General features: G+C 41.2%; 2 protein-coding genes across 3 annotated transcripts in view; one reads left to right on the top strand and one right to left on the bottom strand.

The window, feature by feature from the left end:
• Nucleotides 1-1,945, bottom strand: part of SNX3 (sorting nexin 3) — a 44,703-nt gene extending 42,758 nt beyond the window's left edge. Inside the window, exon 1 of the mRNA XM_057740169.1 lies at nucleotides 1,544-1,945. Coding sequence (XP_057596152.1) covers nucleotides 1,544-1,705 — 162 coding nt within the window. The 5' untranslated portion in view covers nucleotides 1,706-1,945. The remainder of the gene's footprint in view (nucleotides 1-1,543) is intronic.
• A 142-nt stretch (nucleotides 1,946-2,087) lies between these two features.
• AFG1L (AFG1 like ATPase) overlaps nucleotides 2,088-14,950 on the top strand; it is a 226,522-nt gene continuing 213,659 nt past the window's right edge. The window contains exons 1-3 of one of the 2 annotated variants that reach the window (XM_057738767.1): nucleotides 2,088-2,234; nucleotides 10,973-11,102; nucleotides 11,241-11,438. In XM_057738767.1, the coding sequence (XP_057594750.1) occupies nucleotides 11,417-11,438 (22 nt within the window). In that variant the 5' untranslated portion in view covers nucleotides 2,088-2,234; nucleotides 10,973-11,102; nucleotides 11,241-11,416. The remainder of the gene's footprint in view (nucleotides 2,235-10,972; nucleotides 11,103-11,240; nucleotides 11,439-14,950) is intronic. The other variant, XM_057738766.1, reaches the window with a different exon arrangement.

Below are 14,950 nucleotides of genomic sequence, written 5' to 3'. Positions count from 1 at the left end.
CAGTTGTGTGACAGGAAGTAGTAGCTCTGGAAGTTTAGAAACAGGAATACCAAGCTCTGTTTTAGCACAAGAACTAAAGGAAAACAATGCTGGCTAATAAGGCTAAAAGAGGAAGTTCTTTTTAGTGAACGATCTGCCATATATTTAAGACAATCCAAAACTATTTCAAAAGTTAAAAAAAAAAAGTGCCTCATTTTTTTCACTTGTCTTAGGTGATAATATACTTCCCTAGGTACACTGGAGCTCAGATTTTGCAATTTCACTGTAACAAGACTGCCTGTGGCTCACGTTTTACACATCCTTAGGGAGACAAGGGTGGCTTGTAACATTAATGTTAGTTTCATATCTTAAAGTTTGACGATTATTACATTTCTTTAGCAACACATGATAAGTAAATCATTTTTTAAAGTAAGTTTCACAACAGTGAATAAACTGAACACTACTAAACTGTACAGTTAAAAATGGTTAGCATGGTAAATTTTGTTGTATTTTACCACAGAAAAAATGTGAAAGTTAATGAGAAATTAATCCACTTAAATGTTAATAAGAACTTCTTATGTAAATTCTGATTACTCTAAAACCAAATTCTTACGCTTAATTTTTAGTAATATGCTGCTGTCATTAACAGCTGGATTCGTTTTATGCAACTAATTTCTAAAGATACTTCCACACATAAGTAAATTCTTTAATTCTGAACTAGAGAGTGAAAGTGAAGCACTATTCTCAATTAGCATCTTTCAAATCATCTGAATTACTTACTGCCAACAAATACAGAGTTATGAAATTACAAATGTGTTTCTACTTCAGCTGATTCCTTCATTCAGTGAAGTGCGAATCTCAAAATTAGGAGAGCAAGATCCCTAAGTGAACATGCTTTTCTTAAAGCGGTGTAGTTTTGACTGTGAGGTAGGCAACACCCCCCACTCCTCAGCCTTTAGCAAGACGGTGGCCCCAGATACTAAGGTCAGTCGTTTCCCATCCACCGTTCTCGCCTGGCTCAGCCCTACCAAAAGTGTCAGGCTTTCCTAAACTCCCAGGAGGTTCTGTTCCGGGAAGCATACAACCTAAGCGAGTCTGGTAGCCTGGGAAGGGCCTGAAGCATTCGGCTTGGCTTGGCCACCTAGGGGGAAAGCGTCCAGAAAAGAAAACCGGAAAGGCTTCAACTTTGTGCAAACCCCCTTTCCCAGTCACAGCTAACTCCCTTCCCGATGAAGGGCTGTGTTCTCGAAAGATCTACCCCTTTCCAACTCGTGTCATTCCCAGATCGGCGGCTTGAGGGGCAAGCGGCGCTCAGCCCACGCCCTCTTCTTCGAGCACCTTCCTCAAGTGGCAGCGCCGGGCTCAGCTCCCTCGGCAGCCCCCGTCCAAGCCCCAGGCGGAGAGGAGCCCTGGCCCACGACCCCGCCCGTGGACCGCCGGGAGCCCCGGCCTGGGCGGCCTTGGCCGTTTGAGGGTCCGAGCTCCTGGGTCCGCCGGGGGCACCAGGGACCGCCGGAGAGGTCCCTCCGTGGGGGGGGGGGGTGGAGGGGGGCGATGGCCTCACCTTGACCCTGATTTCGTAGGTGGTGAAGCGGCCCCGACCGACTCCCACTGTCTGCGGATTGCTCACATCGATCTCGAGGAAGTTGCTGGGAGGCCCGTAGGCGTCATTCAGGTTCTGCGGCTTGGTGATCAGCCGCCGGGTGTCCGCCACGGTCTCCGCCATTTCGCTGCTGCAGCCGCCGCCGCCGCGGGCTCCCTCCGCCCCCTCCGCGTTCCACCGACCCCGCCGCCGCCGCCGCCGCCCGCCGCGGGGACACCGGGCTCGCGCGCAGCGGTCGCAGGCGAACGAGCACGTAGGGCTGGCGTTCACCCCGCGCGCGTGGCTCCTCCCCGCGCCCCGCCGGCTTCCGCTTCTAGTGCCCAAGAAGGGAACCGCTGACGCGCGGGAACGTCGCGGCCCGGGCCTGCAGGCCCAGCGGAAGCCACGGAGGGGGACGGCGCACCAGGCGGAGGAGGAGAAGCGCCGTCACGGGACCTGTAGGTGCGGACAGGTCCCGGCCAGACTACAACGCCCACAATGCACCGGGCGAGCGCGGCGCCGCGGGCCTGCGGCCGCGGGGCTGAGGGACCCGAGGTGCGAGGGCGGGCGCTTCCTGTGCTTCTGCGTCCGCCTGGGCCTGCACGGGTGCGAGGAACGCTGCAAACGGTCTTCGCCGTATTGGGAGCCGCGGGGACGAAAGTTAAACGGCGAGGTAGGGGCGGTGTGCCCGCAATCCGAACAGAACTCCTGACGCACACTCAGTGCCAGCCTAGCCACTGTCTCCCTGTGAACCGCTGAAAATGCCTTTCGAGATAACCTTGAACTAATGCCTCAAGTGGTTTTGATAACAACTTGAGAGTTTCATCATACACGTGTCTGGCTTGCTAAATGGAACGTGGGAAAGAAGCGTGGCATAAAAACAAGGTCGCGAGATCGGTCAAACCGTTTGGGGAGTCTGGTCGGCCCTCGAAAAAGATAATATATGGGCTGAAATCTGCCTTGAATTTCTGATATTTGATCTGCAACGTTTTCATTTCAGTTCCCACAAAGTTCCAGTAAATTAAAAAACAAAAACAAACGGTGAACATACTGGCACAGCATTTGAAATGGAACTTTTATCAGAAATGAAAAAAAAGACTAAACAATTAAGTAGATCGTAGTTAATCTCCAACAAATGCAGACTTTGAGCATTGAGGTAGAAGGATAGATGTCTATCCCTGCCTGGAGAGTTCGCTCCCTTGATGTTATAGTCTCACAGCTCCTTCTGTGCTTATGTGTTGAGTTTCAGAAAACCCATTCACTTTAAATAGTCTTATCTGTCCCTTAAGCTGAAAAATTGTCTGGATCATTAGCAACCATTCTTAATAACTCTAAGAAAAGTTGGTATTAAAAAACATTAAACATAATGTAGATTATTTTCAAGAAGACTCAACATTCATAAATTAAGCAAGTGTTGAAGGCCTACTAGGTGTTTCCAATTCTAGATACTAGAGGTAAAAGGGTGAGGAAGACATTGAAATTCCTTGATCTCATCAGGTTATCTAGTATGTGGTTTATCTTGGGGAGACAGATAGTAAACCAATAAATAATATATCTGCCAATATGATTGGTGCTTTAAAGAAAATAAAACTGGATAATGTGAATGAGAGTGACCCAGACAAGCTCATTAGGGTGAGCAAAGAAGTTCTCTCTGAGTATATCTCTCTGTCAAAGAGTAATGGTAATATCAGAATAAGTATACCCAGACAGGACTCCCTGCTGGGCCTGTTGCAAGAGGCCAAATGGAAATTTGACTGGTATGATTACAGCAGTGAGCTCAAGAATGTGTATAAATGACTCTGAATTGGAATATATGAGAGCTAAGAGACCAAGAACCACTGTATCGTGTTGTCATCCATGACACCTGTACAAAGCAATCATGGGATGTTCTCTTAGAAAGCTTCTGTCTCATTGGAGGCCACTCAGTGCAGCCTTGGGCAGCAGCAACAATTACCTGCAGTGGGGAAACGGCTATAGAAAATAGCAACACAGTCATACAGCTAAAGAAGAGCTTCCCAGGATAAACATCAGGAAAAAAATTTTTATTTTTCAGGAGGTACGATTGTATTACTAGAAAAATCCATAAAGAATAAGCTACTAGAATTAACAAGAGAATTTAGTGACTGAGTGAAAGTAAAGAACTTAATTTATAATTGTCCTCTGTCTAGGCAATGTCTAGTTAGACTGGAGATGGAAAAAGTATCCTATTCACAATAGTGACCAAAAGTTAAAAAAAAAAAAAGGTGCATAGGAAGGAAGGCACAGGATCTATAGGAACAAAATTATGAAATTTTATTAAAGGATGTAAACCAAAACCTAAATAAAAAAGACTCCGTGTTCCTGAATAGGAGGACTTAATATCAGAAAAATATCACTTCATCTAAAATTAATAATGCATATATAATCAGAATCCCACTGTGTTGGTTTTACCCTCCTTTCTGGAGATTAACCAAGAAGATTATGAAAATGAAAAAATAAAGTTGAATTTGCTTTACCAAATGTTAAAACTCACTGTAAAGCTAACTATAGACAAGAGTATGGGCAATTCCCTGGCAGTCCAGTGGTTAGGACTCTGCCCTTTCACAGCCAAGGGCCCACATTGGATCCCTGGTTGAGTAACTAAGATCCCACAAGCAGCACAGCGCAGCCAAAAAAAAAAAAAAAAAAAAAAACCCCAAAACTACCAGAAAAACAAGAATATGGTTTTGGCTCTCTAGAACATAGAGTGCAGAACAGATCCCAATAAAGAACATGATACAGAATAAGGGGAGCATTTCAATTCATTGGGGAAATGTTGCTGAGATAGTTGAATGTCTAGGAAATAGGAAGACCACATAGCTAGTCTCCTGCATTATACCATGAAAAAATTCCAGATAGAATTTATGTATTTATTTATTTTTGTTGTTGGGTTTTTTTTTTTTTTTTTTAGCTGCACCACGCAGCTTGTGGGATCTTAGTTCCTGATCAGGGATTGAATCCAGGCCTTCAGCAGTGAGAGCACAGAGTCCTAACCACTGGACCACCAGGGAATTCCAAGATACAATTTAAATATTTAAAAAATATATATGCTTAGAAAAAATTTAGGAGAAAAATTGAATAACCTTGAGTTAAAAAATTATGTCCTAAGTGGTATGGGAAACAAGCTATAAAAAAAAAGTCACTTAAGTACATAAATTTTTAATAGAAACTACATATCAAAAGGCATAATAAAAGGAATTGGGGGAAGTATATCTGTAACATGTAAGATAGTAAAAGGCTAATATTCCTAATATAAAAAAAAATCCCATAAATTGGTAAGAAAAAGACAGTCCCATAGGAAAATGGGCAAAGAATATGGACAGGCACAATTTTACATGTTTTCCAGATAATGAACTTACCAAATCCTCCTAACAGCCTTACAAGTGGGTACCATTATTGTCTCCATTTTACAAATGGGGAAACTGAGGCACAAAGGCAAAATAACTCGAGTACAAAATGGCAAAAGTAGCTCAAGAATTTATATACTTAATCACTATTTCATGCTGCCTCTTAGGAAAAGAAATTCAAATGGATAAGAAGTGGGAAAAATATGCTCAATCTCACTAATCAAATAAATGTATCAGTACATTAAAGCAAATATGAAATACTGTTTTCTGTCTATCATATTGGCAAAAATCAAAAAGAACAGAAATATACAGTGTTGGGCTTCCTAGGTGGAGCAGTGGTTAAGAATCCGCCTGCCAACGCAGGTGATACGGGTTCGAGCCCTGCTCCAGGAAGATCCCACGTGCCACGGAGCAACTAAGCCCGTGTGCCACAACTATTGAGCCTGTGCTTTAGAGCCCGTGAGCCACAACTACTGAGCCCGTGTGCTGCAACTACTGACGCCCACGTGCCTAGAGCCCATGCTCCACAACAAGAGGAGCCACGGCAGTGAGGAGCCCGCGCACCACAATGCCAAGGAACCCCCCACTCAACGCAACTAAAGAAAGCCCGCACACAGCAAAAAAGACCCAACACAGCCAATTAAATAAATAAATAAATAAAGCAAACAAACACACAAAAAACACATTATTTTAGAAATATACAGTGTTAGGGAGACTATAAGGAAACAGGCAATTTGCTCACATTTATCAAAATTAAAAATATTCAGAAAAAAACATTCAAGACACTTTGATCCCAAAATCCAACTTTTGCTGCAAGAGATCATAGACTTAAGAATATAAGTGCAAGGATGTTTATTGCAGCTTTATTTGTAGTGGCCAAAACTGAAAACAGCCCAAATTAGAAATGCTTGAATTATAGTATATTCAAACTATGGGAAATTGTATAATATTTTATATAATTACATAATATTTTATGTAATTTATATGTAATATATAAATTATATCCTGGAGCAAATGAAGTAGTTCTATTTTTATTTCTTAAGATGTTAGAATATATCTATTTTTAGTTATTAGAATTAGAAGAGGAATATCCATGGTGTTTTGGTAAGCAAGGTTAAAAGAATAATCTGTGCAGTGTGATCCCATTTGGGTAAATAAACAAAACTGTGTCAATGTATATATGTACTTTTATATGTGCATATTTTTGTATGGGAGGATATACATCAGACTGTTAACGCTGGTAACTCAAGGGTGGCAGTTGAAGTGGGGGGTGGGGATGAGAAGACACAACCATATTCTAAGCATAGGCTAAGATGATAGAAAACTATAACCAATTTTATGTTTTCCTAATGGTCTAATTCTAGAAAAATAATTTGTCAATGTGCCTGTATTACTGTGGGTACCTTGAGAGTTGTGTTCCTTGAGTAGTGTATTATATTATTACAGCTAGATCTGGTCACTAAGATCATCCATTCCTCCTTAATCAGAGATCACTGAACAGTTTCATTTTCTATGAGAATTTTTTTTAATTGAAGTATAGTTGATTTACAATGTTCTGTCAATTTCAGGTGTTCAGCAAAGTGATTTGGTTATATATTGTTTGTATATATTTTTCAGATTCTTTTCCATTATAGCTTATTAGAAGATATTGAACATAGTTCCCCATGCTATAGAGTAAATCCTTGTTGTTTATTTTGTACATAGTAGTATGTATCTGTTAAAACTCCTATTTATCCCTCTGCCCTGCCCTTTTTCCTTTGGTAACCATAAGTTTGTTTTCTATGTGAGTCTTTTTCTGTTTCATAAGTAAGTTCATTTGTATTATTTTTTTTGGATTCCACATATAAGTGGTATCATGTGGTATTTGTCTTTGTCTGACTTACCTCACTTAGTATGATAATCTCTAGGTCCATCCATGTTGCTGCAAGTGACAACATTTCATTCTTTTTTATGGTTGAGTAATATTCCATTGTATATGTATATACCACATCTTCTTTATCCAGTCATCTGTTGTTGGACACTTAGATTGCTTCCAAATAATGCTGCTGTGAACATTGGGATGCATGTGTCTTTTCAAGTTAGAGTTTTTGTCTTTTTCGTGATAAATACCCAGGAGTGGGATTGCTGGATCATATGGTAACTCTATTTTTAATTTTTAAATTTACCTCCATACTGTTCTCCATAGTGGCTGCACCAATATACATTCCCACCAACAATGTAAAAGTGTTCCCTTTTCTTCACACTCTCTCTAGCATTTATTATTTGTAGACTTTTTGATGATGGCCATTCTGACTGTGTGAGGTGATACCTCATTGTAGTTTTGACTTGCATCTCTCTAATAATTAGCAATATTGAACATCTTTTCATGTGCCTGTTGGCCATCTAGATGTCTTCTTTGGAGAAATGTCTATTTTAAATAAATAAATAAATAGGATTATTTGCATTTTTTGCTCGTGAGTTGTATGAAAAAAAAAAAGAAATGTCTAGGTCTTCTGCCCGTTTTTTGATTGGGTTGTTTGCTTTTTGGTATTGAGCTGTATGAGCTGTTCATATATTTTGGAAATTAAGCCCTCATCTGTTGCATTGTCTGCATATATTTTCTGCCATTCTGTAGGTTGTCTTTTGTTTACGGTTTCCTTTGCTGTGCAAAAGTTTGTAAGTTTGATTAGGTCCTATTTGTTTTTGCTTTGATTTCTTTTGCCTTGGGAGACTGATCTAAGAAAGTATTGCTGCAGTTTATGTCAGAGAATGTTTTGTCTGTGTTCTCTTCTAGAAGATTTATGGTGTCATGTCTTATATTTAAGTCTTTAAGTCATTTGAGTTCTTTTTTCTGTATAGTGTGAGGGAGTATTCTAACTTCATTAATTTACATGCAGCTGTCCAGTTTTCCCAACACCACTTGCTGAAGAGACTGTCTTTTCTCCATTGTATATCCTTGCTTCCCTTGTCAAAGATTAATTGACCATAGGTGTGTGGGTTTATTTCTGGGCTCTCTATTCTGTTCCATTGATCCATATGTCTGTTTTTGTGCCAATACCACTCTGTTTTGATTACTGTAGCTTTGAGGTACTGTTTGAAGTCTTGAGAGTGTTATGCTTCCAGCTTTGTTCTTTTTTCTCAGGATTGCTTTGGCAGTTCTGGGGCTTTTGTGGTTCTGTATATATTTTAGGATTATTTGTTATGAGGACTTTCTTGTAGGCAGAAGGAGATGCTGCCTTGTGGGAGCAGCTAACTTATATTTTCATTTTAAATTTGTAAGTTGAGGTTCTGTCTTATCAACCAGTGTCTTGTGAGCTTGACTAATGCATCACTCCCCCAAGCCTGATCACCTCTGAGGAAAATGATAAAACCGAGTAGCTGGACCTCCAGAATGTCAGACTCTGAAATTGTGGCAAACCTAATGAAGTCTTGTAAACTTCTCAAGGGCCAGCCTGCCCACTCTTTTTTTTTTTTTTTTTAATTTATTTATTTGATTGTGCTGGGTGTTAGTTGCAGCAGGGTTGCAGCAGGCAGGCACCTTAGTTGCGACAGGCGGGCTCCTTAGTTGCGGCATGCAAACTCTTAGTTGTGGTATGTATGTGGGATCTAGTTTCCTGACCAGGGTTCGAACCCTGGCCCCCTGCATTGGGAGTGCAGAGTCTTAACCACTGTGCCACCAGGGAAGTCACGAAGCCTGGACACTCTTACATCATTTTCCTAATTCAAAGCTCACACACTGACCTACCTGTAAAACCCTGCTCCCAGGCTCCTGAGAATTCCTGAAGAAAATCCGAAACTGGCTGGCACCTTTGCAAATTTATGGTTTCCAACCTCAGCCCCCACACCTCAGCATTCCCTTATTTTATCCTCTTCTCATATTTCACACCCCTCTCCCTTACTCTCAGCATGTAACCTCACTTCATGCAGTACAAAGAAAAGTAAAAGCCAGAGAGCTCAGTATCTCCTCCCTTACCACTGAAGACTACTTATAACGAGTCATCCTCAGAACTTCTGAGAGCATAAGGCACAGCCAGGCTACTTCCAGCTTGTAAGGATGTGGGCATTCTCAGATTTGGTATTAGGGAAATTATTTATGAACATTGTGGTTTGTTTGTTCATTTTAAATAAAGCATTTACATGATTCAAAAGTCAAAATGCACTTACAAGTATCCATTGATATATCTGCCTCCAATCCCTATCTGCAGCCATCTGGTTTCCCTTTCTGTTGACAGCCACTGTTACCAATTTCTTGCTGCATATCTTTGTATCCTTCCAGAAATATTCTAGCACGTAAATTTGTGTGTTTACATATATATGTATGTATAACAAAAATGGCATCGCAGGATACACACACATTTATACCTTATTTTACTTAACAGTATATCTTGGAGATAGATCTACACTTATACAGCAGCAAAGTTATTTCATTACATCATGTGCCATAATTTATTTAACTTGTCCCTGAAGGAGACCAGAATGTGTGACCCCAAAATATGCCACTTTGGCATGTGGATTGTCTTGAATGGAGGGCAATCGAGATGTAGCAGCCTCAAGAAAAACTTGTGCCTCTCTTCGCTACCTGAAAGAATGTGGATGGGGGCCTGGCCTAGAGAGAGCTATTACCAGAGATAACTTTTGTCTGAATGACCTATTTCTGTGGCAGGACAACCATCTAATTACCAGACATCTATTCCTCTTATTGTCCTGTGAATTACTATCCTCCCCCTTGGAAGCCCCAGGCCCTATCCCATTCCTTAGCTCAGGATGGCATGTAAGCCTCAACTGCCCAACTTGCTCTTTAGTCTCATGCTTCTGTGGGACTCCTGTACATAGGAAATTAAATGTGTTTCTCTCCTGTTACTTCGTTTTATGTCAATTTGATTATTATCTACCCTAGAAAAGTAGAGGAAAAACGCTTTCTCCACTACATCCCCTACTGACGAATATCTTTGGTGATCTCAGTCTTTCGCTATTGCAATGCTGCAGTGAATAAACTTGAATATGCTGTCATTACGCACACATGGGATTATGTTTGCAGGCTAAGTTCCTGTGCAGGCATACCTCAGAGATATTGTGGGTTCGGTTCCTGAGCACCACAGTAGAACAAATGTCACAAAAAACCAAGTCCACAAATTTTTTGGTTTCCCAATGCAAACAAAAGTTATGTTTATACATACATTGTAGTCTAAGTGTGCTACAGCATTTTGTCTCAGAAAACAACATACATACCTTAGTTAAAAAATAATGCTGTTGGAGTTGTAAAAAGGAATGAAATTGGGACATTTGTAGAGACATGGATGGACCTAGAGACTGTCATATAGAGTGAAGTGAGTCAGAAAGAGAAAAACAAGTATCGTATATTAACAAATATATGCAGTATATAGAAAAATGTTACAAATCAACCGGTTTGCAAGGCAGAAATAGAGACATAGATGTAGAGAACAAACATGGACACCAGGTGGGGAAAGCGGGGGTGGGGAGGGGTGGGATGAACTGGGAGATTGGGGTTGCCGTATATACATTACTAATAAGAAAAAAAATCAATTTGTACACTTTAAATATATGCAGTTTATTGTATGTCAATTGTATCTCAATGAAAGTTCTTAAAGGAAAAAATATAATAATGCTGTTGGAAAAATAGCGTTGATAGACTTGCTCCACTAAGAGTGGCAGCAAATTGAAAAAATTGTAAAACATGGAATATCTGCAAAGTGCAATAAGGCAAAGCACAATAAAACTTTCAGCCCTACCCCTGACTCCTGGGAATGCGGCAGACAGGAGAGAGCAAGGAAGAGCCTTGTGCCCCTCCCCATATTTTGCCCTGTGCATCTCTTCCATTTGGCTATTCCTGAGTTGTATGCCTTTATAATAAACTGTTAAACACAAGTAAAATGTTTTCTTCTGAGTTCTGTTGAGTTGAATTATCAAAACTGAGGATGACGGGGGTCATGAGAATCCTCACATGTGTAGCCAGCTGGGCGGGCATGTGTAGCTCAGACACCCCATTTAAGGCTGGTGTCTGAAGTAGGGGCAGTCTTGTGGGACTGACTGAGTATTTAATCTGCAGGATCCATGCTGACTCCAGTTAGTCAGTGTCAGAATTGAATGCAATTGCTGAACACCCAGCTGCTGTTGGAGAATCAGAGGCTTTGAAGATGATGTTAAGCCCTTCTAGGAGCACATCACATTGTCTTCAGGTTAACTTCTCTACTTCCACAGTCAGGGAGGGGTCAGTGCAGGGTTGCTCCCTGGACTAAGAGTTTGGGGTCTTGGGGAGGCTAATGCTTTAGTTGAACACATCCTTATCCTGATTTTCTTTGTATATTTGTTCACAGTTTCATTTAAAGAAGAGGCAAGGGACTTTCCCGGCAGTCCAGTGGATAAGACTCTGTGCTTCCACTGCAGCAGGCACGGGTTCGATCCCTGGTTGGGGGACTAAGACCATGGCCAAAAAAAAAAAAAGAGGACACAAGACCTGGAGCGCGCCACTCAGCAAAATAAGCATGGTAACATGACTCACTCTCCAAAGGCAGGTTAGTGAGCATCTGTTGATCTGTTGTGTTTTAGGCATGCCCTTTGAGGGGTCTTACTCCCCACCCTGAGATCCTTCACAAAGTGCCTCTTCCAACACACACACAGTTCTACATTCTGTTCCGCGCGCTCGTGTGTGCGTGCGTGTGTGTGTGTGTGTGTGTGTGTGTGTGAGAGATTTAGTGTCTCTTCTGTATTGGTAAATCAGGCAGTGCCCAGCTGGTTGTATCAACACCAGAACCCCTCTCTCTTGCTTTTTTCAAGTTCTTCACCAATTATGCCTTTTCCCGTATATCTTCTCTTTACCCTTTGTGGTAGCCATGAGAATGTGCCTCTCAGATCTCTACCCTCAGGAAACATAATTAACCTATGGTCTCTGCTGCTGTGTGCTGAAATTCGCTACTGCATTTGCTCTGAGTCCACATTTCCCATGGCTGCTCCCAGCCAAATGCTGAGCACGCCAGCCAATAGCTGAGGACTGCTCAGACACCAGGAATATAAGGCGCATTCCTGGGTGAGGAGGGACTCTCCTCTTACAGATGACATTGGATCCAATGCCTGGAAGAGTCCGCATTGAGAGGGAGCAATTTCTGTCCCTGGTCAAGAGGTTGACTTCTGGGGAAAAAAAAACCCCACAGGATTCCTTTTGAAATTGAAGGCCCCTGACATCATGCAGAATGACTGATTTCAGTCAAGTAAGGCCAGGCAAGATTAGTGTAAACCTGAATCAGGACACAAGTCCTCAGCTGTGGGAACAGTGGGAGCCAGGCTTTTGTATTCCTTCTTTCCAGAAAATGGATTATGAACTTTCCGAGTAAAGAACCAACAATGTTATCTAGAGCAGTGTTTCTCACACATTAATATGCATACAAGTCACCTGGGAATTGTATAAACCTGCAGCTTCTGATCCAGGAATTCTAGGATAAGGCCTGAGATTTTGCATTTCTGACAAGTTCCAGAAAATGCCATCATCACTGCTGGTCTCCAGATCTCACCAAATAGCAAAGATCTAGAGATTCTGAAGAATGACACATATATTGATTAGTTGGTGGGGCAGGGAGATGGTCATTTCCAGAACCAGTGGCTGTATCATGTGGTTTTCTTCGACCATTCTAACCATTCATGTGACAAATACGTACTGGGCACACAGCAAACCAAGTGCTGTGCTAGGAGCTGGGGGAGGGGGGAGCGTGGAGAGGAGGGAAGGTGGTGAACAAGATACAGTTTTGGCTTCCAGGATCTTTCAGTCTGGTCATAGGGACACGCCAGCAGAGCGTGATGAGAGCCACATAGCCCAGTCTTGAGAGTAGTAGGGAAAAAAATACAGAAGGAAGCAACAATAAAGCTGAGACATGAAGTTGGTGTTTGACCTGCAAATTGCCTGTGATTTGGGTGTGCCTTTGTGTGGGAGGTGCATTCCAGAGATAGAGATAAACCCATGCAGAGGCCCAGAGGAAAGCGTTGCTGGGGGACTACAGGTAGTTTAGTACTGCTGGAATGAAAGGACAAAATGACAAGGACGAAGGCCTGAGGGACAAGGCCATAAGGCATTACAGTCAATGTTTATGGTTCTGGACATTATCTAAAGACATTCTAAAGGAAACCACTGAATGGGAGTGACTTGATCTTTAGTTTAGAAAGATCACTCTGGCAGAACTAAGATAGCAGCAGTGGGAATGTAGAGAAAAGAATGGATTTGAGAAATAGTTGCCCCTGTTTCTCTGGTTTGACCCAAAGAAGGTAATGCATTAAGCAACTGCCCAGACTGAATATCTGTGAGATGCTAGGTCGGAGAAGAATGTCAGGATGCAAACAGCACCATAACTCCTTACTGGAAGATGAAAGACCTGGCAAATCTCTGTGGATTGGTGTCAGTGTTCTAGTGAAGGGCCTTAGCCACCAGTATATACACAGGCATACCAGCTTTGATTCCTTGTTGTGTTTGCAAAGGAAGTAAGCTCTCCTAACTACTCTTTTAGGAACACATCTTCATAGAAGGTGTCTTTGGCCAGAACCTGTGGGTTGATTTTTGTAGATTGACCAGACCTGCTGGAACAAGTCTTGATCCACTCAGCTGTTTAATGCTCCCAAATCTATACTTACCTCAGTTTAGAGTATGGGCATATTACTACAGTGTTTGCCACCCCATACCACACAGTCACACAGGCACTCATGTGCTATTTCTCTTTGTTGTCCTATTGACTAAATCAAACTCAGCATGTCTAAAGTTAGTCTCATTCCATTTATTCTCAAGCAATACCCTCACTATTTACATCTTTTTTGCTGTAAGTATTATCTTTTGAATCGCTTGGGCTTATAACTGTGAGTCATCATTTTTTCTCTTCTTTCTCATCTACCCTTCACCCTCTTGCCATATCCTAGTTTGGTTAGTGTTAGACCGCAGAGATCTCCATATTACCTTGCTTTCGCTAATCTCTTCTATCCATTATGCATGATACTAGCATGATTTACACATTACCATTCTATGTTTTTATATTATAAAGATCTCTTGCCTATAAATTTATATTTTATGTAAATATGTCTGACTTGAAGATAATACTATAAGCAAATCAATTCTATTTAGTTAGGGTTTGGTAGAGAAAATGGGCAAAATCCTTAGTAGCCAAGTAACCCTAGAAAAGTTACTTTGCCTGACTGTGCCTCCATTTCTTCATGTATAAAATGGGGACAAAAATTTTATCTACCTTACCAGGTGGCTGTGAACACTGAGAGTTAATATTTGTAAAGCGTTTAGAACAGTGCCAGACACGTGGTAAGCCCTGAAACACCTAGAATCTGTGAAGGAGTTGATAAAGAAATGGCCTTATCTAGAAAGAAAGAATGTGGTTGGAAAAATCATAGGATGAGGCCTTGAAACCATGATTAGAAGTGACTGGTAGTGTGTGGCTAGGTCTGAAGCAGAGGATATTCAATCAATGTTGTAACTAAGTGGATCTAGTACTGGAAAGCTTGATGATCCTCTTGACCAGAAACCTGAGCTTAAATCTATTGACAGAATGTTTCAAAGCCTTGATTTATTTACTGTCATTTTAGATTCAAAACATTGGTTTTCACAGGCATTTCTAAAGCAATGTCAGTTAATTAAGTTCCATGTAAAACATCTGCCATGGAGATTTACATTACCATAGCCTGCATTTGAGAAAGTCAAAAATTTCAAAATATCGTTAGTTCCAAAGTATATTTTTGATAAACCAGCTTCAATACTGCATTGTGGATAACAAGGTTAAATAAAGGTTCTAATAAGACAAACAACGACAATTTAAATAAATCAGATGTTTTTGTCGAAGATTACTCTGTGATTTTCTCCAATTATTCATGACATTTCACCCATTCATATTGTGATCTGCTTTAATAGTGAAGAGAAAAAAAAAACCTTGTCTCCTTGTTTATTCTTTGTTCTCAAGGAGATAAGCTGTTTATAAAGATACGTTATTTGTTATTTAAATCACTTTTACTGAAGTTGTTTATTTCCTTGTTTCAGTTTCTAAAAATA

The sequence above is a fragment of the Hippopotamus amphibius genome, chromosome 6 (assembly GCF_030028045.1).
Source record: "Hippopotamus amphibius kiboko isolate mHipAmp2 chromosome 6, mHipAmp2.hap2, whole genome shotgun sequence".
Classification (NCBI taxonomy): domain Eukaryota; kingdom Metazoa; phylum Chordata; class Mammalia; order Artiodactyla; family Hippopotamidae; genus Hippopotamus; species Hippopotamus amphibius.
The sequence above is the reverse complement of the archived record's forward strand: the minus strand, read 5'-3'. Positions and strand labels throughout refer to the sequence as shown.